Source organism: Pygocentrus nattereri, chromosome 23 (assembly GCF_015220715.1).
Source record: "Pygocentrus nattereri isolate fPygNat1 chromosome 23, fPygNat1.pri, whole genome shotgun sequence".
Classification (NCBI taxonomy): domain Eukaryota; kingdom Metazoa; phylum Chordata; class Actinopteri; order Characiformes; family Serrasalmidae; genus Pygocentrus; species Pygocentrus nattereri.
The window spans coordinates 12,454,923-12,481,161 of NC_051233.1; the positions used below are offsets into that span (position 1 = coordinate 12,454,923).

Genomic DNA, 26,239 nt, shown 5'->3' on the forward strand with positions numbered 1-26,239 from the left:
CAAATATTCACTCATTTTGAATTTGATGCCTGCAACACATTCCAAAGAAGTTGGGACTGGGGCAACAAAAGACTGGGTAAGTTGAGGAATGCTCAAAAAACACCTGTTTGGAACATTCCACAGGAGAACAGGTTAATTGGAAACAGGTGAGTGTCATGATTGGGTATAAAGGGAGCATCCCTGAAATGCTTAGTCATTCACAAGCAAGGATGAGGCAAGGTTCACCACTTTGTGAACAACTGCGTGAGCAAATAGTCCAACAGTTTAAGAACAACGTTTCTCAACATGCAATTGCAAGGAATTTAGAGATTTCATCATCTACAGTCCATAATATCATCAAAAGTTTCAGAGAATCTGGAGAAATCTCTGCAAGTAAGTGGCAAAGCAGAAAACCAACATTGAATGCCCATGACCTTCGATCCCTCAGACGGCACTGCATTAAAAACCGACATCATTCTGTAACGGATATTACCACATGGGCTCAGGAACACTTCAGAAAACCATTGTAAGTGAACACAGTTCGTCGCTCCATCTACAAGTGCAAGTTAAAACTCTGCCATGCAAAGTGAAAGCCACATATCAACACCACCCAGAAATGCCGCCGGCTCCTCTGGGCCCGAGCTCATCTGAGATGGACTGTCGCAAAGTAGAAAAGTGTCCTGTGGTCTGACGAGTCCACATTTCAAATTGTTTTTGGAAATCATGGACATCGTGTCCTCCGGGCCAAAGAGGAAAAGGACTGTCCAGATTGTTATCAGCGCAAAGTTCAAAAGCCAGCATCTCTGATGGTGTGGGGTTGTGTTAGTGCCCATGGCATGGGTATCTTGCACATCTGTGAAGGCACCATTAATGCTGAAAGGTACATACAGGTTTTGGAGCAACATATGCTGCCATCCAAGCAACGTCTTTTTCAGGGACGTCCCTGCTTATTTCAACAAGACAGTGCCAAGCTACATTCTGCACGTGTTACAACAGCGTGGCTTTGTAGTAAAAGAGTGCGGGTACTAGACTGGCATGTCTCCAGTCCAGACCTGTCTCCCATTGAAAATGTGTGGCGCATTATGAAGCACAAAATACGACAACAGAGACCCCGGACTGTTGAGCAACTGAAGCTGTACATCAAGTAAGAATGGGAAAGAAGTCCTCCTACAAAGTTTCAACAATTAATGTTTTCAGTTCCCAAATGCTTATTGAGTGTTGTTAAAAGGAAAGGTAAACATGCCCCTGTCCCAACTTCTTTGGAACGTGTTGCAGGCATCAAATTCAAAATGAGTGAATATTTGCAAAAAACAATCAAGTTTATCCGTTTGAACATTAAATATCTTCTCTTTGTAGTGTATTCAGTTGAATATAGGTTGAATATAGGTTGCAAATCATCTTTTTCTGTTTTTTTTTATGTTTTACACAACGTCCCAACTTCATTGGAATTGGGGCTATACAAGCACTCCTTGTAATCCTCCTCTATTCATGTCTCTGGTATAAGCTCCATGATTCATATGAGCACTATATATATACATTTTTATTTGCATTCCATTTCCTCTCAACCATTAATAAAAGTATGCTTTTGGTAAAATTATTGGGCCTCATTCAACAACCATTCTTAGGAAGAAAGTTCTTCTTAAAATGCACTTACACAGTATTCACAAAGATTCGGACGTTCACCAATTTAGGTAAGAGCAGAATCTACACACACTCAAGAGCAGAAAGGTGCAGACAATTCTGCAATTTAAGAATATCTCATCACTCTGACAGATTTTTTCTTAAGACTTTTCTTAAGAATAAATTTAAGGAAGAACTTAATTCCTCAGCTAACACTACTGTAGCACCTAGCTCCATCAGCCAGATAGATGTCCATGTTGACTAGCAACAAGCTGAGTAATTGGAGGTATGTGGCTAATTATGCTCTCTAGGAGCCCTGGCTATGGATGGCTGTGGCATCGCCAGGGATCGAATTCACACTTTCCGGGTAATGGTGTCAACGCTTAGAATACAGCCATCTTGAAGACATTTGAATTAATTTTTGTATAGTTCATGTAGGTATCACTATGTCAAACGTTGTTTGATGTTTTGCTGAACTGTGTGACAAACAAGCAACTGGATGACCTCAAAAAGTCTTCCATCAATCAAAAATGACAAAGGAACATAAAATATAAGCAAAGGGTTAGTACAGACAGTAGTTAGACAGACAGACAGTCAGACAGACAGACAGACAGACAGACAACCTGCAGTATACACTCATTGCCTAAAAATGTGCACTGGAAAAATGATGAAGGCCATTACACCTTCAATGACCATTACTCTCCTCTGCCTCCCTGTATAGCACTTCATAAAACAGCAGTATCATCTGCTGTGTTGAGCTAACTGTTTCCATTTAGGGTGGACAACTGTTAGAACAAGCACTCGTCCATTTCAAGTGACTGCATTCAGTGTTGACCAAAATTGGATATGATTTATTCTGCACAGGTAGTGGAAAGAGTTAGAGGGAAGAAAGGGGTAGTTTATCCTAGATGTTGGGAGATCTGTGAGAATTGTTATTACTAAGACTTTTTTTGGTTTCGTGTTTTCCCATAAATTTTTTAACATGCCAGAGGGTAGACCCCTTTACAAAGCACATTGAGTATGAGACGTTAGCACAAGGTAAAGGTAACCAATGTCAAGTTTGAAAGAAGAGAAGAACCCTTTTTGGTGCCATAGAGAACCATTTTCAAAAAGGTTATTATATTGTTCAATATTATTATATTGAACCATATACAGTATTTTATTCATCAGTCTGAGGAGCCATTTTACCAAGCAAAAATCTATTTAAGCATGAATTGGTTCTAAATAGATCTTCTGAGTGTAAATAGAACCATTCCCTTTATTAAAAAACATATTTTCAAAATTGATTATAAATTTCTGCACTATGTAAGTTCTGGGGATTGAATTTGGAGACCTCTCTGGTGGGCATGTGTAATTGCACGTAACATGTGGAAGAACATTTTCTACACCACAGTTGTGCTTTGGACCCCTTCCCCACGATTCCGATGATTCCGAGTGCTTTGTAAGAGTATTCAAAGAGATTTCAGTCCAAATTTGGTTAATCATGTGTCTTCTGAGGAAGTGAATTATCTACTCTTGTCATCATGTCTTCACCAGCACAATTTTGATTTTGCATTTGAGAGTTAAATATTGAGCCAAAACTTTTATTTGAGCCTGTACGTGTAATGTTAATAAATAAAGATGAGTGACATGGTCTGAAAAACTGAAAAAACACCTCTTATTAATTTTAACTACAAACTACTTTGATTGGAAAGGAGTTAAAACAAAGAGAAATGAGAAATAAATTGAGAGTATAAGTATGTGGAGAAATATAAAAAGTTAGCACTGCAGAGACGCCCTCACCTGAACTGCAATTTAAAAGGGGCCTCACTGCTCTAATTCGGTCTCAGAACAATGGGACCCATTCATCTGTTTTTAGGATGACATTTCTTTTTAAAACTCACAAACAGTTTTTATGAAGATTTCAACATTCACTAATGTTTTCTTATTCTGTATTTGTTATTAAGCAAAACATAATGTACACACACTCAAAAGTACAAAGGTGCTGTAATCTGATGTAGACGTTTTCTTAGGACCTTTCTCAGGAACAATTTAAGAAAACATTTTGGAAGATATTGGACAATGACCCTAAATCAGAGTTCCTAAATCAAAGTCAGACCTCCTCTTTAAGCCAGTGCACGGGACGGTAATACATAAAAACATATTACATTATTAGCTCTGATTTTTAATATATTATTCCAGGTCTTACAGGCCATACATAGTATAGCAAAATCAGCTTCTTAAAAACTTTGACTTGAATATTTTTCTCAAGCACTATTCTAATTCTTACTCAAACTGTTTTCCAAAAAGGTGTCTTTACTATTTACACCACTTCTGAATTATGAGTTATTCTGTGTATTCATTTATCATAACTTCCACACATTATTTCCAAATTGGTAGTTTAAAGAATCTTACTAATTCTAATTTCTTTCTATGGTGGTAAAAGGAACAGTGTGTCTTGAGGTCTACAACGCAAATATTTAGCCAGTATATTTATTACCTGAGAACCTACATCTGTCTTCTGAGATTTTATATGTAATGTTGATCATGTTAAAATCATTAAAATGAATAGAAAAATAAAAAAGTGTTCTCTGGGGACTATTTCACCTCAATTCCTTTTTTGAAACATCCTAACTTCAAGACTAGCATATTAGAATCATTATGTACATTTTTGTGCAGCCAAATTGATTTTATTGAATTTATATTAATTCTAGACTGTTGAACAGTAGTGTATATAACTAAATTTCTGTGTGCAGGATGTAAGGCACTGCTGAAGTGTCTGTCAGGCAAGTTTTGCAGCCGAGAGCTGATCGGGATCATGGGGCCCTCGGGGGCCGGCAAGTCCACCCTAATGAACATCCTTGCTGGCTACAGGTGAGTTCAGGTATATGTATGAAAGGAATTAAGAGTCCTAGAAAGAGAAAGGATTAATATTTAGCACTTTGCCATAGCTTTTTGTGTCTTCTCTCAGTTTATGTTCTGGCTGCACCATTACGTCATTCATTTTCGTACATTTTAGAATACATTCATACATCTATTCATGTGCATATTTCCCAGAGGGTGGCTGCACCTGTAGACTTCATCCAGTTACCCCCGTAACCACTTAATAATCATTATCAGACCACCACACAGCTGGCCTCCCCTTCTGTTGTCTGTTTTATCTCTCCTTTTCTGTCTCTCTCTATTTTCCTCCTCTCCTTTCTGGCATGTCGCTTTTGTGACCTTGTCATTTGGTCTCTTCTACTGCACCTTTCTTCCTTTCTTCCTTTCTTCTTTGAGATACGTCTACTCAGCCAAAGTTAATGTCAAATCACAAGCCCATTCAGAGTGCAAGCGGTACAAAGGCTTACACCCTCTCTTTTCTTTTTTCTTTTCTTCCTCTCTTTTTCTCAGAGAAACGGGCATGAAGGGTCAGATTCTTGTAAACGGCCGACCCCGTGACCTTCGCACCTTCAGGAAGATGTCCTGCTACATCATGCAGGACGACATGCTTTTGCCACACCTCACCACGCGGGAGGCCATGACGGTGAGAAGTCCACACACACACACACACACACACACACACACACACACACACTTGTCCGGACTAAGGTTATCATCAATAAAAAATAATAAATAATAATTCATTTAAATAATAAATTCAGGCATAATATTAATTATTATGTATTTTGTTATTTAATCAGGTCATTCTAAATAATTGGCTAAATTGGGCTAAAGAAAACAAATAGCTGGGGTGTCTCCATGTCCAGAGATGCACTTCAGCAGTTCTCAAGCTCTTAAATTGTTGGTGGCTTTAAATATGGCATCACTACAAACTAAACAACTTTTTAACAATTTGTATTTCTTGACACCCTTTGTTTACGAACATATTCATTTGGTCTCTAGTGTTTGAATGACCTGATGGACTACAAAGACTATAAACACAAGAACTTAACCTGCATCTTAGTTTGCATGTACAGCCCTGCCTTCACCTCTATCCTTTATTTAGTGCCAGTTGTTACGTGCTACAGCCTGTTCTTACAGAATAGAAGAAATATTATGATGTAAGAGAAGACAAGCGCTGCTGTCTTACAGGTTTCTGCTAACCTGAAGCTGAATGAGAGCATGGAGGTGAAGAAGGAACTGGTGAGTATGGTTACTAGCATTTTAGCAAGTAGTGCTCTAACATTTTTCCCCCTTTTTTATTCTTTTGTTAAATGAATCTGTTTTTTCGTCTGTTCGTTAAATATGTATAGACATACATTTTTGTGTACATTTTAAGTAATGCTGGTAGCACTATTTGTTTTATGTTTAATTTGACATTCTATTACATTGGTTACATGGGTTTCAGGTGAATGAGATCCTCACAGCTCTAGGCCTGCAGGAGTGTGCACACACTCGTACACACTCTCTCTCTGGAGGTCAATGCAAGAGACTGGCTATTGCACTGGAGCTGGTCAACAACCCACCTGTCATGTTCTTTGATGAGCCAACCAGGTGCTGTTCTGATTCATGTCTGTAAATGCAAATGTTTATAGAAATCAAGACTGATGGTATGAAGCACTACTAAACCTAGTATATGTATATGTGTATACATATACATATATGTATACACATATACATATGTGTGTGTGTGTGTGTGTGTGTGTGTGTGTGTATATATATACACTGAGATGCATAACTATCAGCACATTTGGTGTTGATGGGTTAAAAGAGTCATAAAAGTTCTATTGAAGTAATTAACACCCCTAGTAATTATGTACAAAATGCAGTTGAGGCATTTTCCCATTTATATTTAAATCAAGTATACAGGATCTCTTAAGTGGTCATCTATGATTTCCTTTATTTATTCATAAATATGATGCCACACAGGTGCCAATTGCCCTTAATTCATTAATGTGGGTAAGATTAGAGAATGCATAAATGAAATTAAATTTAAGTATCCTGACCTGGCTAGAAAAAAAATGACATTTTTGGGATCACCTTAGTCTCCAAAGCTACAATTAGATGTTACCAAGCCAAACTACTTGGAAGGAAGAAAGCCTTTCCTTTTATCTAACCATTATTTAAACATAAGCACTATGAGTTTGCTAGATGCTATTAGAACTGACCTTTCTATGGTCAGACTAACAAACACTAAAAAAAACTAGTTAGAATATGTGACATACTGGATTCCACAAAGTACCAGGAGATTTTAATAAAAATCTGTCTAGATTTGCTGCTCTGCATTCACTCTTATCAAGCATTCCCAGAAAACACTCTTTGCATATATGTTGGTAAAGGTACGTTGCATAAAGTACTAAATAAGGATGGCAGGAATGTAGTTTTGTAAAATATATATTTTTTACATTTTTTATGTGTTTTCTGAGACTAACTTCCGTTAAAGGTCAGATTTCACTCATATTTTTACTATGAAATTGAGACAATAAAGCACAAATTACCCATTATTTCCAGGGGTTGTACTAATTATGGTCAACTGTAAATAAAATATATTTGAGTCATTGTTTCATGATATTTAGCATTCTTCTAATCTTATTAGTATTGACCTAGACCTCTCTCTGTGTTTGTGTGTGTGTGTGTGTGTGTGTGGGTGGGTGTGTGTGTGTGTGTGTGTGTGTGTGTGTGTGTGTGTGTGTGTGTGTGTATCAGTGGTCTGGACAGCGCTTCCTGTTTCCAGGTGGTTTCTCTGATGAAGTCTCTTGCTCAGGGAGGAAGAACAATCATCTGTACCATCCACCAACCTAGTGCTAAACTCTTTGAGATGTTTGACAAGGTACCAGTCAACATTTGCAATCTTGGAGCTCTGTAAAAGCTCAGGGGCTTATCTATTCACTAAACAGTATCTATACATAGCAGCTAAAGCTACAGCAAGTCATATTATAAATGTGCTTTGTACCTCATGTCACATGAAATAGCTGTAGGGGGTATGCCATTTCTCATTACAATAGATTCAATAGCAATTAATACATTTTTATTGCTCCAATTACCTGTGCATAACTCAGCTCAAATGAATCAAATTGCTTGTAATTAATTTTAAATTTAATTAGATAAATACAGATTCATATCTAGTGATTTTAATGTGCAGTTTGAGTATGGGCCACTTTTCTGGTCTAAGACTAAGAGTAGATCCTGGTTGGACAGCATAGTGGCTAACAACATTACACACGAAAGACTGAAGATTGAAGATACCCAGCTGAAAACTTCACAGTTTCAGTGGAGATCTACCACCTGGCGATCTGTCACCCTGCAGAGTTTAGCTCCAACTCTAATGTAACACGCCTAAGCCAGGCCTACAAGGCCATCTAAATTATAAAGACAGGCATGTTCCTGAACTTTCCAGGATAGTGGATCTCCAGGACCAGGATTGGGCAGTCCTGGTCTAGAACAAACTGATATGGCTAAGGTTAACTGGTAGGTCTAAGGTTAACTGCTAGGACCAAGATTAAGCAATGAGCAGGGGGCATGGAGTTAACCAGTGAGTCAGGGGTTAACTGGTGGTAGTACGGTTAATTAATGAGACCTGGTTGGAACCTGGTTAAACAGCGGGTCTAGGGTTAACCACTGCACCTGAAGTTAACGGAGTAAGGGTTAAATATTAAGTTAACATTTGGGACTAGGGTTAACTGGAGGAAATAGTATTAACTTTTGGGACTAAAGTTAACTATTGGGACTGGGGTTAACTACTGGAACTAGGGTTCATTTGTGGGAGTATAGTTAGCCAGTGGGACTACAGTTAACCACTGGGACTACAGTTAACCACTGGGACTAAGGTTAAACACTGTAAGTAGGGTTAGCTAATTGGATTAGGTTTACGCAATTGGCATTAGTATTACCTGGTAGGATTAACCGATGTGAGAAAGTTTAACTGATAGGATTAGTGTTAACCTATGGAATTAGGGTTAAAATGTATGACTATGCTTAGCCAAAGCACCTTGAGTGAACCACTGAGAATAGAGGATTAACCTTTGAGACTTGCATTGAGAGCAAGGTTAACCAAAGGGACTAGGCTTAACCATTGTGACTACGGTTAACCAATAGGGCTAGAGTTAACTGACGGGACTAAGGTTAGCTATTGGATCTAGGGTTAAGTGGTGAGCTCATGTCTGGAACACTGTCTAAAAGTATCTGCCTGAAGTTGTTCCCTTGTCAGTTATCGTGTTATCAGTACAAGGATGCAGCACCGGCAGCAAAACTGCCAACTCTTATACGAAACCTACTGTAACTTAATCTAATATGGTTTTAATCTAATCTCTAACCTACTCTCTCTCTCTGTCTTGTGTTGTAGCTGTATATTCTGAGTCAGGGGCAGTGCATATATAAGGGCACAGTTCCGTACCTCATCCCTTATCTGAAGAACCTTGGCCTACACTGCCCCACTTACCACAACCCTGCAGACTTCAGTACGTCTACTGTGTGTGTGTTCTGTGAGAGAGATTCGTGAAAAACAGCTATGTGTGAGAAATCCATAATAGAGAAATATACATCTGCTTAGTCTCTGCATTTGAAAAAGTATACAGAATATAGAGTGTTCATATACAATGCAAGTACATTCCTTGTGGTAGTTAGCTTCACTACTTTATGAGAAATGTGACCATTTTCTTTCAGGGCAGTAATATATATAATGTATATATAGTAATATAATATAATGTAATGTAATGATACATTCTTTGTTTCATCTAAGTAAATGATTTTTGATACAACAAAAGAAATCATAAATTAAATCTGAGCTTCTGCAGTAATTTCTATGTGTTCTCTTTCTGTTTGTCGGCAGTAATTGAAGTGGCATCGGGAGAGTACGGAGATTTAAATCCTGTGCTGTTTGAGGCCGTGCAGGGCGGTTTGTGCTCAGATGGGGTCAAGAAAAATTCCACAGACAAAAGCGACCCCACATCGTCCTGCCCCACTCAGTGTAACAATGTGAGTGGCGCACACGCTACTGTCACACAATGTATTGAAAAATGTTTTTGATACTACAGTGTGGTACAAGATGTTGCAATGTTCTGTACAGTTCTTTATTTAAATAAGCTAACACTGTTGTTGTGTTTTGCTTACAGATGTACTCATTAGCATATCTAAAACAGGTGAAGTCCAAATTTAAAATGCAAATTTAAAACCATTTATCTGGGCAGTGAGTGTGTTTTTGATAGTAGGAGCCACAATATAACATTTAAACAAATGTAAACAAAAAGTAATGCTTTAAAAGGAAAGGACTCATGTTTTTAAAAAAAGTGGTTCATATATTACGTAGTTAGAAGAACACCATCACATGGATTACATCAATTCCATCACCAGCACACCTGATTTATGATTAATGAGCCAAACCAGGTATTAGATCCACAACAAAGAGAGATTTGAAAATGGTTGTTTGAATACACTGACATACATGAAATCACTACTTATGTTGTTATTGTTATGTGTATTTTGTTCTAATATCTGGGTTTTTGTCTAAGTAAATACATGTTTACCACCTAGATGTTTTTGTTTTTTGTTTGTTTTTTTTGCCCATTACTGTAAATGAACTTACACTGCAAGAAACAATCAACATAAGGCAGTACTCTTGTATTAGCACAAAACATTAAGATTTTTTCTTCTCATCATCTCTTCAGAACATGTTAAATAAGGCATTGTTCACATGATTTGTTTTTTTACTTTTTTGGTACTGATTTTAATTTTGTACTGATAAAAAATAACCAACTGGAAATCAGATCTTGTTAAGCTATAACAATTTGAACATTTGTCTGGGTTCAGTGAGAATTTGGTGTTGTCTTTTACATTTTTTCTATATATTATTTGGTTATAAGCATTGCGATACTACAATATTATGGAATTAATTCTGAGCCAAAGGTTTTTTAAAAAAAATGTTTAAAATCCACAAGTTGTAAAGCACATTTTCCCAGGGGGAGGGTCTTAGAAGTGGACAAACACTTGTATTTTCTATTGGTTAACTGATTCTGAATGATAGGTCTTCTGACACATAGCTATGCCCACTCAACTGAGCGGTCAACCGCTCCTAACATGGTTGAACACAAGCACTGAGTTCAGCCTTATCTGATATGTTCTGCATTTTTAAGGGTCATAGAGTGTCAGAAGACCTGTCACTCCAAGTCAGTGGATCAACAGAGAGTGCACGATCAGAGAGTGCAAAGGAATGATCTCAGAAGCAAAAAGCTAGAAGCTTTTTGGAAAAATAAGTTTGACCCAACTCTCATTATTTGTAGTTGCATCATATTGCAGACATTTTGGTATTTAACACTTATACACACACACACACACACACACACACATATATATATAGTGTATTTTATTATATTACTTTTATTGGGACCTCTGGCACAAAACTAAACGCCATGCCAATTCATATTGATATTGAAGTCTAAAATCTACGCTGTGTCTAAGCCGCCACTTGTGTTTTTATGTGTTTTGTGCAGGATTCAGGATACATTGAGAAACACACTTTTGCCACCAGCACCCTGACACAGTTCTGCATTCTCTTTGAAAGAACCTTCATCACCATATGCAGAGATATGGTGAGTTTTCTGTCACTGTCTTTAAATACACTTCCTGTGTGCCAAAGCATGCTTTTTAAATTCCTTAATTGTCCATCTTTTTCAATACTTTACAAAAAAAAAACAAAAAACAGTGCTTGATGCGCTACATTAGCTTGTTTTTGTGTCACAAGTAAGCCTAAGCACATCATATCTATCAATATACTAAAATATGCTTGCAGATATTACAACATGGCGACTCTACAGAACTCTCATATACAGAACATTTCTAATGTACCTAACTTAATATTTGTTAAGTTTGGTCAATGCAGTAATCAGTTTACTGAAACAGATAAATAAGGAGGAAAAATGGCAACTGTGTCAAGTTATTGTTCCACATTTATCCAATAAACGTGTTATATGTGGATCATTAAGCTGTATTGCTCTAATCAGCACAAGGTGCTAGCAGGACCTTACCTAACTTGTAGGCTAACAGCTTTACGCTCATAAGTCCAAATAAATGATATTCCCATGACAGACATTTGGAGGATAAAGACTCAAAACTGAGTGAGTGAAATTGACTGGTGTTGGAGTAATATAAAGATATAAAGAAGAATTATCATGTTTTGTTATATGTTGTGCTGATAGCATCACAACCAGCTCCACAGTACTGTCCTAGTTAATAGTGTTAAACATTTAGCAACTGTTGCTGTTAAATTTCATTATTTATAATTTCTTGGGTGATATACAAGAAAATAGCTTATTTTGTAGTTAAATGTAGTTTATTTGCTGCAAAATATAAAATAAATGTATTTTGCAACATCACTTTACCATTTTTTTTATGTTCGCCTGAGGTAAAAGCAGAGTGTGCAGGTCTAGCTGGACTGTGCTGGTTTATGCTTGTCTAGTGCTGGTTTAGCTGGTCACCCAGCATGGTCATGCTGGTTGACCAGAGTATCAGCATCCAAAACACAACAGCATATTAACTTCCATTGCTGCTGACCAACATACCAGCATCCAAAACAGGACATATGCTGAATTTGACGTGTGAATATGTATGTACGTTTTGGAGTAGTTTCTTGGGTATTACAATAAAAAATAAAAATATTCAACAATTATTATTCATCATAGTTCTTTATGGTTTAAATTATAACCTTAGCTGTAATTTTAAGAAAGCCAAAGAATTTGTTCATGCACATTTTTAAAGGGTTAAATATTTAATCAAGATTGTGGATTTATGGCTAATATGACACAAACACAAAAAAGGAAATATGTTTGAGGATATATTATTTGTGTATATATAGGTGTTGACCCACTTGAGGGTGATGTCACACCTGTGTATTGGCGTTCTGATTGGCCTGCTGTACCTGAACATTGGGAACGACGCCAGCAAAGTGTTCAACAACACTGGCTTCCTCTTCTTCTCAATGCTGTTCCTCATGTTTGCTGCACTGATGCCCACCGTCCTCACATGTAAGAGAATGTGTGCACTACCTGTGGTGATCAGTACAGGAAAAATATGCATTTGCTGCCTTTTGTGTGTTGCGGGTTATGTTTGTGTGTATGTTTGTCTGTAATTATAACATAACTGAATCTCTTGAGACTTAGAGAAGAACTACAGAGGCAAGAATGTGGAAATGTGTGATTGGATTTGGAAAAGTATTATATTTAGTACAGTGATTAGATCAGTAAAGCAATATTATTCTATTTTGCCAGTTCCTCTGGAGATGTCGGTGTTTATAAGGGAGCATCTGAACTACTGGTACAGTTTGAAGGCTTACTACTTGGCCAAGACCATGGCTGACATTCCATTCCAGGTATGGCATGGCAATATTATTTTATTGTTCCAGGTGTTATTTATTGTTTTACTGCTCCCTTTCTTATATGTGCATCATACAACCACTTTTTTTTAAATCGATGGTCTAGACCAAATGGAGGAATTCAACCTTCTCAAGCATTTCTCAAGCATTTAAATGTTTCTTGCTCTTTTTCTACCAGCACATAAGCACATTTGATAATTTGATTTGGCACAATGCCAAACATCAGCAAACTGATTAAATTCAAATTAACAGTCCAATTGATCATGAAGAATCAGAAATCAAGTAAGGATTATTTTTTACTGCTTTTACCTTCATACATGTAGATCCAGGCTTCTCAATCCCAGTCCTGGTGACCCTACACTACGCATATTTTTATGCTTTTTTTCAGGATGGGGTCACTGGGGTCACTGGGATTGGAGACATCAGGCATCTTTGTTTTCTTGCAGTGTAATGGGTAGAGTGATATATTCATATCAAGAATATACACTGATGGATTGAAACATTATGACCACTCACAGACAAAACGAATAGCACTGATCATCTCATAACAATGTCACGGTCTGGGATTTATTAGACGGCAAGCCAAAAGTCGATTCTCGTAGTTGATGTGTTGGATGTGAAGACTTGAGCAGCTTTGACTAAGGACAGATCGCTATGTCCAGATTACTGGATCAGAACATCTTGGAAACAACAAGGTTTGTGGGGTTGTCCAACCAGCAGTGATGAGTATCTACTGAAGTGGTCTAAGGAGGGACAAACCACAACCCAGTTGCAAGGTGTTGTGTACCCAAGACTCGTCACTGCACAAGGGCAAAAAAGGCTATCTTGACAACATGGCATAAGTTACAAATATTTTAATGATGGTTATGGGAGGAATGTGTCACAACACACAGTGCACAGCTCACTTCTATGTAGGGTGCTGTTGACTCATCCCATGAGTGTCCACTGTCAAAAGCACCTAAAATGCACACAAGAGCCAAGAAAATCCCAATTCCCTGGATTTTAATCCAATCAAACATCTGTGACGGGGTGTCCAATTTGTCCGCAGTGGGTCAGTGTGGTGGCAGACTTTCACTCCAAAGAAGCTAGAGCTCACCTGATTCCACTTGGTCAGTTTTACTGCTTTGTTGGAATTAAAGCCTGCAGCCACATCAGCCCTTTGTGGATAAGATTGGACACCCCTGATCTGGAGAATGTGCAGGAACAAGTCTGAACCCAAACTCTGATGAAGACTATAGCAAACAAACTAGGTGTAAAAAGAGCCTGAGACACATTTAAAGGAATAGTTTGTCAGAAAATTGAGTCAATGCATAATAATTCAGTCGTTAAAATGGGGCTGCTTCTATTTTTAGCTATATATTGGGTTTTTTTTTTTTTTCATTTAAAAAAATTACATTTTGTCATACAGTGTCAGAAACCACATAAACAAGTCTATTTAAGGTACACAAAACTAAAGAGGCAAACTTTAAACATGTCTTGGTTGACTGACTACATTTGATACAAGAGGGAAAGTGTAAATTGGATTTTTTGGCTATTCCTTTCATTTCAAAAACAGTGATATCAAACATAAGTAGCTTTGACCATTCTCGTCTTCCTTGCTATCCCCTATAAACATAAAATATGTCATTTTTTGTTGCCTGTATATTTCAGAGTTTTCTACTTTTTCACCATCTCTTTTGTCTCTGTCTCTCCGTTACACACACACACAGATCATATGTCCCATAATGTACTGTAGTATAGTGTACTGGATGACGGAGCAGCCTCCAGAAGCAGGCAGGTATCTGCTCTTCATGGCTCTGTCCACCTCCACTGCCCTGGTAGCCCAATCTCTGGGGCTTCTCATTGGAGCTGCTTCAACCTCCCTGCAGGTATATAATCACACACATACCACTTCCATTCAAAACTTTAGAATCAATGTATAAAAGTTTGAAATCAATATCTTCAAGAATTTTAAAAGAATATATCCTAATGTGTTATGAAGTGAAAGGATGTACAGCTGTCAAAAAGCTGTTGCTGAGAAAAGAAAATAGACAAAAAAAATTAACAAAGTTAGTGTTCTCAGAACAATAGACTGACCACCCTAGAGTCCAGACCCTCAACATCATTGAATGTAAGAAACAAAAAAAAACAGAAAAACCTCTAAGACTGAAATTGAAAAATGTGAAAAATACCCCTGTTGATTTCTTTGAAAAACTGAAAGTCTCCCAAAAAGAGTGGATCTGTAATAAAGGTAGTTTTGACACACTAAATGCTGAGAAATTTGATGTCAAGCTGGTGAGGCATCTGTGTGTTTTCTGCTTTTTTCATAGTGTTGAAAAATAAATAACTTGTACTTGAATTGCTGATTTGACTAGGAATTAAGTAAATGAAGAGGTTTCTTTTGCACAGCACTGTAGATAAAATTACAAAAACTACAAAGTGATTACTTTGTATTATTATTTTGAACAGTAGTGTACACATCACTCTAGTATGCATCATGGTCACTGTTTATTGAGAATGAATAAAAAGCTTCAGCTTTTTCTACTTCCACATATTTTGCCTCTCTGAATAATGTTTCCTTATGTTTTCCTTATGTTGAATAATGTTTTCCTCTATGCATGTCACCAGGTGGCCACATTTGTAGGCCCAGTCACAGCCATTCCAGTCCTGCTGTTCTCGGGCTTCTTTGTCAACTTCGACACCATCCCCAAATACCTGCAGTGGAGCTCTTATGTTTCCTACGTCAGGTCAGCAGCAGCCTTTATGATGACAGTGCAGAATCATCACAGCATGTTTTTCCTCTTGAAATTCATTAACCATTTTTGTGTGGGTTTATGGACTATATACAATAGTAATTTAGTTTGACACAATCATGTTAGAACCTCTCTGTATCCCTTAGAAGTAAACAGACTGTTTTTGTTAATACCTCTTTAATGCCTGATTCATGTACATGACTTTTGATTGGCTGGCCCCTTCACAAGTCAAAAATAACATTCAGCCACTCCTTTCAGATGTCTGGGTCCTTTAGAAGCAAACGCAATAACCAGTTGTACCGTGGAATGTTTCATAATTTTCTTATGTTCACTAACTCCACTAGAGACTGTTTGCAGTAATATGCAGTCATATGTACATATGTGACATCACAACCATAATGAACTAAAAGATGATTCTGCATTTTAGTTTCCATTTATAGACTGTGTGAGCAAAGTTTATTTCTTTAACACACAAAGAAATTTCCTGAAATGTTGTTTATATTTTTTTTTCTTTGAGGTACAGTTATAACATTTATGTGGTTTTTTGTACCAATTACAGTGATAATTCATTGCACATGGTCATTTTCCATCCTCTCTTTATCCTTCAGAATTAAACATGTTTATGTGTCTTTTATAATTTATGTATATATGTAAAGATATGTAAATTAGCTCTTTTCTGATTGGCCAGCATTTATTATCCCTCATTCATAAAGCAGTCTGATTTAAACACTCATTATAACTTTAGCGTAAATGGGCAGGGGTAAACAAAAACTAAAAAAGGGGTAGGCCAAATATGCAGACATTTTAAATGACATCACAAAAACAATAAATTCATTTTGAACCATTAACAATGTTTACAAATTACATCAGAATCTTTTATCTTAAAAATCGATACCAACCTCCTCAGTTTGATGGCCATCCCAGATCTAACTGTGATGATTTCACTTCCAGTCCTCTGTACAAACATGGAAAACCTACAGTAACTTCAACGCTGTCAAAAGGAATCAAAATTAAAATCCTTAATCGAGTCTAACGCTAACATAGTTTTCCCCTTGGTCCCACAGGTATGGTTTTGAGGGCGTCATCCTGTCCATCTATGGTATGAACCGATCTGAGCTGGAGTGCCCAGGCATGGTATGTAAGTTCCAAAAGCCAGAGGAGGTGCTGCAGCTGCTGGACGTGGAGGATGCAAAGCTTTATGTGGACTTCATAGTGCTGGGGGTCTTCTTTTTGATCCTTCGGCTAGCCACCTATCTAGTGCTGCGATACAAAGTCAAGTCGGAACGTTAGGAGCTACCACACTTTTGTTAACTATCACTACCATACCTGTTTTCGCTTGCACAAATGCACATGTTCAGACAAATGTACTTCTGTAATTACATATGCTGTTGGAGGCAGACCTCTCAAATCAATGCAAATGCATTTTTTGTTGTTTTGCACATGACCATTCCTCTTAGGTTTTGATTACTTGAAGAATCACTACTTGAGTTCATAGGCATAACAGGTCAATAGCTGCCAATCGAGATCTATGAGACTTTTTTAAGTTAATTGTTATGTTTGTTTTCTGACTTGTTCCAAACAGTCTTGTTGTATAGATGCATTGTAAAATGATGTCCAAAGTCCTACTTAACTAACAAGCATGATGGATCTGAATGGAGCTTGGTGAAGCTGTCCAAACCGACAATCCCTCAGTCGTCCTCTGTAGTATGCAGACTGTCCTAACATGAACAGCCTGAACTACATAGGCAACTTCAAACAGAATCGGAGTGTGTGCCTGTCAAACAGCCAAAAGAAAAGGGTTCCCTGAAGTAGCATTCCACTCTAAATCCTTCCCTTGGATTAGTTTTCAGTTAATACTTTTGAATGCTGGGGGAAACCTAAGGACTCGCAGGGAATCTGATTTCAGGTTACACAGTCACAGCAGCCCTGCACCATATTGTCCTTCGTCTGGACATTGCAGACTGTGAGAAAAGTTTAACCAGCATACCTGCAGCGCCGTCTTTGTCTTTTCAACACTGTAGTCTTCCCAAGACACATCGCGTATCTGTAGACCAGGCTGTCATGTATGTGTTTTTAGACTGCCTTTCTCACCTTGACCTACTGTGAGGACACCTCACCCATCATAAGTCCATCTGTGGTCACTTCTGGGAAAGGGATCTGCATCGGTTTCCTTCCATGGCCTACATATGACACAAGGAACTGCAGTAAGTGCTCTTGATGTAAGCTGCCTGTAATCTTTTCCATTCACTCGTTGACGAGGTGGGATGTAGGTTGCTCTGTTAGCAGCTCTTTCAGCAGCAACATCAGCAACAATTATATCTGTGCTGTCACCTTGTATTTTTCGACTGCCACTCTTTAAATTAATCCAAGTTTTGGAGGGTTCGTTGCTTGTGCTTTTATTGTCTGGATGGATTGCTGGACAGCACCCTATGGTACTGCTTCAGTATGCAAAACATGACTGGCTTCCTACGGTGGACATGACAGGACTGGAATGTGGATTTGGACTTTGGAATATAGTATAAAGACCTCTGGATGTGATTTTCCTTTAAATTCAGGATCGAGAAAAAAACAAGATGTCAGTGGAACCTTGACCTTAACCTCCAGTATTAGGAATATCTGCTGTCAGCTAAGCTTTCATGTTAAGGAAGGACCGAAACGTGTTCTTGACCCTTTCCCTAATGTGTGAGTATGTGTGTGTCTGTTTTGAATTGGGACTCCTGTTTCTCACTCCACGCTCTTGTGGAGCTCATGCAATCTAGTCTACATCGTTTTTTGCAGTCAATCCTACTGTCTGCTGAACAGTGGGGCGACCTAGACTGTCAGAAGTGTCTGTTACCGGACACCTGAAATGCTGGACAGACAGTGTGTGCCTCCTTGATGGTATAGTTTATTGTATACTCCTTGATGAACATTAATGCCTATTACAAGCACCTCCCTGTTCACATAATTATAACTGCTTTTACATGTAAGTCGTCCTCCTCAATACTGCAATGCAATGCGAACGTTTTACTTGATGATGGGCTCGATGTTACTCTGAAAATGTTTTTGATTCCTGCCATGTGGTATGTCTGCTCATATGCTGAATTATAATAACCCAAGTATATACATGACAAAGGTAGATGTGCAATGCTGTATGCAGAAATTACCTTTTTTTGAGATCTGTTTGTATTTAGTTTTATTTTTATATGAATATGATGTGCAATGCTAGAAACGGATGTGTAAATGTAACTCGCATGGTGATTCTGGAATCCAAAAAAAAAAAAAAACGATGTGTAGGAATTCATGTTGCTCATGAATTACTGTAAGAGTATATACTCCTTCAAGCTTTATTTTATTTCCTAACTAGATATTCTAGTTTTGCTCTGTTTTGCTTTAGCTTTATCTTAAGCAGGCAAAAAAGTGATCATCTCCTTTGGATAAATCCAAATACGGTACTGAAACAAGCAGAGACGTCAAAAGGAGAGAAAGGATATGGAACAGATTCTCCATTACAGCTAACTTTGAGTTCAACTGAATTAACACACCACTGAAAGCACTAGGTTCAGCTGGACAGGTACATATTGCTAGCCTTGAGTTCCACCTAGCACCCACATGACTGCTAACAAATAAGTCAAACTAAACTGGACCAACACATTACTGCTAAAATGGATATGAAATGGACTAGCGCATTTCTACCAGTATTCATTTTTAATGGTCTAAATCATTGCTGCTAGTACTGAATTTAACTGGACTAACACATTACAAATTGAGTTCAACTGGAGTGACACAATACTGCTAGCACTGAGTTCAACTGGAGTGACACAATACTGCTAGCACTGAGTTCAACTGGAGTGACACAATACTGCTAGCACTGAGTTCAACTGGAGTGACACAATACTGCTAGCACTGAGTTCAACTGGAGTAATGCATCACTGCTATCATTCAGTTTAACTGGAGTAATACATTACTGCTAGCATTCAGTTCAACTGGAGTAATACATTACTGCTAGCACTGAGTTCAATTGGAGATGTACATTACTGGTAGCTTTTAGTTCAACTGGAATAAAATATTACTGCTAGCATTCAGTTTAACTGGAGTAATGCATCACTGCTATCATTCAGTTTAACTGGAGCAATGCATTACTGCTAGCATTCAGTTTAACTGGGGTAATACTGCTAGCATTTAGGTCAATTGGAATGCATTATTGCAAGCATTGAGTTCAAACAGGTGGGTCATCCCTATGATGCCTAGGGTCTTTTATTTGCTTATTGAAAACAGTAGGAACCACCTTTATGTTTCTAGGGCCCTATGTTCCCCAGGCCCTGTGTTCCCTCATTGAAATTGTCTAGAAAACAACTCTGTTCCCTTGAATCCATTTTTCAGGCTCATGTTGCTTAAATCTCATTTCCTCGACATAATAAATAAGATTAACTTCCATTACTCTGGTATAAACATCTTCTGATGTTATATATTCAGTAAATTATATCTATTTGGTTTTGGACATAATGCTTCCAAATTCGGCCCCTTATAAAAAGACAGTGACTAGATAGAATACTGCACAAAAATAATGAAATTTATTATTATTATTATTATTGTTTTTTCTCATGATTTTATTTGTACAAAATTAACAACATTAAAAGCGCTACCAATGGCAGTCATGCTAATAATGAGCAACAGTCTTTGAGCAATGGCCATGTTAGTACTGTTTTTAACATGCCCTCATCAACATGCCCTGTGTATTTCCCCTAAGAGGGAATCCCTAATGCCATTTTAAGGCCTGTTCCATTACTGTGTTAGATCATAAAAATAGACTTCAGGAGTGGAGCTCTGAAATATTTGACATAACATCCATTTTGTAATTATAATTTGGAACTATATTAACAATTGGGGGGCAGTCGTGGGCTGGAGGTTAGGGAACTGGCCCTGTAACCGAAAGGTTGCCGGTTCGATCCCCAGTGCCGACAGTCCATGACTGAGGTGCCCTTAAGCAAGACACCTAACCCCCAATTGGATAGGGCTGCCCACCGCTCCAGGCAAGTGTGCTCGCTGCCCCCTAGTGTGTATGTATTCACTAATGTGTATGTGGTGTTTCACTTCACGGATGGGTTAAATGCGGAGGTGGAATTTCCCCGTTTGGTGGATTAAAAAAGTCACTTAACTATAACATATCATTTTGCATACATTCAAACTGGGCATCCTGTAGTAAAGCACTCCATCTATTATACATGTCCATTAATAAAAGTGTATCACTCTGCTAGCTTGCTAATTAGCAAGCTAAAGGCTACTCAATGATGGCAAAAAAGGACATTGTGTCACACTTAAACCAGACAAGTACTACATCCTGGCAGCTCAAACATACAGTTTGTATTGCAAAGTTTGCTTAACTAGCTGACTCCAGGACTTGAAACATGACTGGAGGTTTTCTTGATGTATAATATTGAGGTTTGATGTATCATATAAAGGCCTGAGGGAATATACAGCCCGGGAACAATGGTTAATGAGAACATAGGACACTGAGGAACACAGGTACGCTCCCGTAGCACATTACTGCGAGCACTGGATTTAAATGTACTAATATATTATTGCTAGCATGGAGTTCAGCTGGGCTAATATGTTACTGCTAGCACTAAATTTAACTGAACAGACTTACAAATTACTGCTAGTTACTTACAAATTACTGGGCTAACATAGTACATCAAATTCAATTGGAACAACACATTTCTGCTAATTTTGTATTGAACAAAACCAACACACAGTACAGTGTGTAAAGTCATGATTACTCTAGAACAGTCTCTGCTTGCTGCTGCCTCACAAACAGCTTTAAGGATCGTCTCTGTGGGCCATTGTGCAATAAATGATAGAGGAAAGACATGAATGTATCTTAATGGATTCAGGGTAGGACCCTGCGTGAGAAAGCTTTTCCAGGATCAGTACTGACACAGATGTTCACAAAGACACCTGTGTTTTAAGGGAAAGTAATGCTTTAGAATGGGGAGCACTCTTTGGACAGCTATAATAGCAACCTATTACCTGTGAAATCTCTTCATTCAGTATTCATTACTGTAGCATCACTAGTCAACCACCGGATTGCTCCTGTTAACCCACCTTTACAATGTTCCCTATTCTTAAGTGTTGCTGGGCAAGGCTAGAGTGTTGAAAATGGTTCATAATCAGAAATGTAGTGTTGCACATAGGATTCAAGGAGATTAAAGAAAGTGTTATGTTTAGAATGTCTAGAGTAGAGAGTTGGGTAATACCTGTCTCTAATAGCAATAGTATTGTTCTGTGCCTAGCGTGTGTTATCTCTTCTCTTATTCTCCAATATTCATGGTATTTTCAATAGTTGTCAGTCATTTCTGAATGGCAACACTGTACTCGTACTGTGTGTGGTTAGTCATGTGTGCGGTACCATGTCCATTATGAGAGATGCCAGCACAGCGATTCATTTCCCTCATGACTGGATTTCTTGACTGATACATTACTAATATTGCATTTGTTTGTATTTTGTTTGTCTTTTGCCATATCAGTGCCACTTCACTTCATTTGCAAATGCAGCGTGCATGCCTTAAAAATATACAAAGTCTTCAAAAAACATTTCTTAAATTAGATAAAGATGTGCTGCTGACTGCTGAAATAACCAAACTGCAGTTTGATTTCTGTGGGTGAGAGCTATTTTGGTTCACAACAGCATGCACAGCCAATGTGTGTGAAACGGTGTACACAGAAGACAGCAATTCTCACATTTCTTTCCCAGTCCTTTTGTCTTTGTTTTTCTGGATTATGTCTATCCCATCAGAAATGCAAGATATGTGTACTGGACTCTGTTCAAATTATTATAATAAATGCATTTATATATTACCTACACCTACTTTCTGTCTCTAAACAGATGCTCTAACTGTGCACTCAGTGAGCCTTGAAGCTGTAGTTTGATCCACTTTCTCCTTAGTAATGAAAAATGTAGCTAACAATGGGAGCTTATGTACACCAACCAGCATCATGCAAACTGCTCTTTGAACAGACATTCCAAAGGTGGGCACATACAGATGTTTCACAAATTAAAAGAAAATCAACGTAAAGTGTCTTGGTAAGGTGTTGGGCTACCGCGAGCCATCAGAACAGATTAAGTGCATATATGCATAGATTCTACAAGTCTCTGGAACTAGAGGGATTTCCATTCTTCCAAATGATAGTACTTCAATCAGTGTTTTGATGCTGGTGATGGAGAGCACTGACACATCAGGTGAAAGTCTCATATAGGTGTCATTTGGGTTGAGATCTGCTGACTAAAAGGCTATCATTTTCACAGTTATCAAACCATTCAGTGACCCCTGATACCCTGTAGATGGGGGCATTGCCAACCTCGAAGAGAACACTCCCATCAGGATAGAAATGCTTAATTTCAGGAAGGTGATCAGTCAGAACAAATCTGTGTTGATTTGTAATGACCCTTCGAGTGGACCCAAACAGTGCCCCACAGCATTACATTGCCACTGGGTCACCCCACTGAAGAGATCAAGTATTCAGGCCTGTACCTGAGTTTTGGTGGATGCTGTGCTTGCACTTGCCCACCTGTAGAGAACATGGGGAAGGATGACTATCACCTTTCTTGCCTTTCTGACCAGCTGCGATGACTTCTCAAAGATTTATTCAGCTCACATCCTTCACTGACATTCTCAGTCACCTGAGGAACTGTTGATCTGTTTTTCCTTACATTTCGCACTATTGCACAAGCATCACGGTCACTGAATGTATGCTTTCGACCACACATTTCCTGAAGTCTTTCCCGTAGATCTGTTACTTTACTTACTGTTCCTATTGAAGCAGAAGCTAGTTTAGTCACTTAGATCTTTTCGTAATGCCATCTTGATCTAAAATTGAGCTCAACCGGGTCTAATTAGCATTTTCAACATACCTCAGAGCATGGTGGGATGTTGATTTTGTGGTGGAAATCGCTGGATGACAAGTAATAATGATGGTCTCTGAGTCTGGATCAAGAGTGAGTAGCAAGTTTATTAAAAGTGATCATAACAAAAAATGTATTCTCTCTCCCCTACCTAATCTCTTTCACTGTGTGTCTTGCTTCTTATAGCTTTCTGTTGTTCCCCCGCCCTTACGTTCCTCTAATGGCAGTAAGCATTAGTCAGCATTGTTCTCAATCGTACACCTTTCTCCTACATGTTTATCTTATACGACCTGTTTACAGCAAGCAGCCAAGCCAAAACATCCAGATTCGACCCGTAGCCTTGTGGCTAGGCGCCACTGCCTTGCTGCATCTATCTTCACACTCTGCTTCTGTTCATAGCAAGGTCACTTCCACTTATCTCCTGAGAGGCAAAACAATCCCGCTACCTCTCGGCCACTGTGACATTTAGAATCATCCTTAAGCATAAAAGCTCAAAAGTCATATTTCAACACTATTAAATACATTTTCACGACAATTCCCCCCTTTGATTCTAAATCAACCTCTAAACTCTACTTTCCCTCATTAAATAATTGTTGCAAGTTCAAAGAATCAGAAGAAGGGTGATTTTCATCATCCACAAAGTCCATCTGTAACATGTGATATTGAGCAGTAAAGGAGCGGGCAACCATGGCAGAAATGCAATTAGAGATGCAGGGAGCAATACATATCACAAGAAGTAACACACATATAAATGGTATTAACATAGTAACAATCCAGTGTCCCCATGGGCCCCTCAGAGATGTCAGCCAGCTAAACCAGGAGTCATCTGCAATTGGCATCCTTAAGCATAAAAGCTCAAAAGTCATATTTCAACACTATTAAATACATTTCCACGACAATTTCTTAATTGTGCGTCAGCACTATATTTATCCACTGTTTTATTTAAGTTTTCCTTATGTTTGTCATCTTATGTTTTGTGATAGTGTGGTAAAAATAAAATTTACTCATTTTTCATTTCATCCCATTTCCCAGCGCATGAGAAATGGAAGCTTAGGCTGATTTTATGGTCTTGGTTTTATCAGGAAAAAGGAGTTTCCCACCAGGAGACACTACATGAGCACCCTTCAAAGTTGGATGCTTAATTCAGGTACATAGAAATTTTGACCAAGTGATATCAATGGGATTTTCATCATGGTGGAGGATAGAATCAAACAGTCTAACAATGGAAAGCAATCAGCTGTACAAGTACAGTGGTGCTTGAAAGTGTTAGGGTTAGTGATTGGCAAAAGTATGTGAAACTTTACTTTCAGTATCTGGTGTGATCCCCCTGTGCAGCAATAACTGCAACTAAACGTTTCCGGTCACTGTTGATCACTCCTGCACGCCGGCTTGGAGGAATTTTAGCCCATTCCTCCATACAGAGCAGCATTCAGATCCTCACATTAACTGCTCGCTTCAGGTCCTTCCACAACATTTCAATGGGATTAAGGTCAGGACTTTGACTTGGCCATTCCAAAACATTAACTTTATTCTTCTTTATCCATTCTTTGGTAGAACGACTTGTGTGCTTAGGGTCATTGTCTTGCTGCATGACCCACCTTCTCTTGAAATTCAGTTCATGGACAGATGTCCTGACATTTTCCTTTAGAATTCTCTGATATAATTCAGAATTCATTCTTCCATCAATAATGACAAGCTATCCTGGCCCAGATGCAGCAAAACAGGCCCAAACCATGATACTACTACCACCATGTTTCACAGATGGGATAAGGTTCTTATGCAGGAATGCAGTGTTTTCCTTTCTCCAAACATAACGCTTTTCATTTAAACCAAAATGTTCTATTTTTGTCTCATCCGTCCACAAAACATTCTTCCAATAGCCTTCTGGCTTGTCTACATGATCTTTAGCAAACTGCGGTTGAGCAGTAATGTTCTTTTTGGAGAGCAGTGGCTTTCTCCTTGCAACCCTGCCATGCACACCATTGTTGTTCATTGTTCTCCTGATGGTGGACTCATGAACATTAACATTAGCCAATGTGAGAGAGGCGTTCAGTTGCTTAGAATTTACCCTGGGGTCCTTTTGTGACCTCGCCGACTATTACATGCCTTGCTCTTGGAGTGATCTTTGTTGGTCGACCACTCCTGGGGAGGGAATCAATGGTCTTGAATTTCTCCATTTGTGCATAATCTGTCTGACTGTGGATTGTTGGAGTCTAAACTCTTTAGAGATGGTTTTGTAACCTTTTCCAGCCTGATGAGCATCAACAGCTCTTTTTCTGAGGTCATCAGGATCGGGCCATGATACACGTCCATAAACACGTGTTGTGAAGAGCAGACTTTGATAGATCCCTGTTCTTTAAATAAAACAGGGTGCCCACTCAAACCTGATTGTCATCCCATTGATTGAAAAAACCCGACTCTAATTTCACCTTCAAATTAACTGCTAATCCTACAGGTTCACATACTTTTGCCGCTCACAAATATGTAATATTGGATAATTTTCCTCAATAAACAAATGACCAAGTGTAATATTTCTGTGTCATTTGTTTAACTGGGTTCACTTTATCTACTTTTAGGACTTGTGTGAAAATCTGATGATGTTTTAGGTCATATTTATGCAGAAATACAGAAAATTCTAAAGGCTTCACAAACTTTCAAGCACCACTATATGACAAATGGTAATAGGAAAGTAAATTTTAATAATGTACAGTAACCTGACATTTTATTTTTGCTTCACACTTGTTCAAAATACTGATGAAAGAG

General features: G+C 38.3%; 1 protein-coding gene and 1 long non-coding RNA gene across 2 annotated transcripts in view; one reads left to right on the forward strand and one right to left on the reverse strand.

Moving 5' to 3' along the window:
- Window positions 1-18,844, forward strand: part of abcg4a (ATP-binding cassette, sub-family G (WHITE), member 4a) — a 55,396-nt gene extending 36,552 nt beyond the window's left edge. The window contains exons 3-15 of the mRNA XM_017701744.2: window positions 4,335-4,452; window positions 4,972-5,104; window positions 5,653-5,703; window positions 5,909-6,054; window positions 7,207-7,330; window positions 8,843-8,957; window positions 9,329-9,474; window positions 10,986-11,084; window positions 12,347-12,515; window positions 12,759-12,859; window positions 14,572-14,730; window positions 15,470-15,588; window positions 16,659-18,844. Coding sequence (XP_017557233.1) covers window positions 4,335-4,452; window positions 4,972-5,104; window positions 5,653-5,703; window positions 5,909-6,054; window positions 7,207-7,330; window positions 8,843-8,957; window positions 9,329-9,474; window positions 10,986-11,084; window positions 12,347-12,515; window positions 12,759-12,859; window positions 14,572-14,730; window positions 15,470-15,588; window positions 16,659-16,884 — 1,706 coding nt within the window. The 3' untranslated portion in view covers window positions 16,885-18,844. The remainder of the gene's footprint in view (window positions 1-4,334; window positions 4,453-4,971; window positions 5,105-5,652; window positions 5,704-5,908; window positions 6,055-7,206; window positions 7,331-8,842; window positions 8,958-9,328; window positions 9,475-10,985; window positions 11,085-12,346; window positions 12,516-12,758; window positions 12,860-14,571; window positions 14,731-15,469; window positions 15,589-16,658) is intronic.
- LOC108429754 overlaps window positions 14,591-26,239 on the reverse strand; it is a 40,196-nt gene continuing 28,547 nt past the window's right edge. Inside the window, exon 3 of the long non-coding RNA XR_001858030.2 lies at window positions 14,591-14,724. This is a non-coding gene — a long non-coding RNA (uncharacterized LOC108429754). The remainder of the gene's footprint in view (window positions 14,725-26,239) is intronic.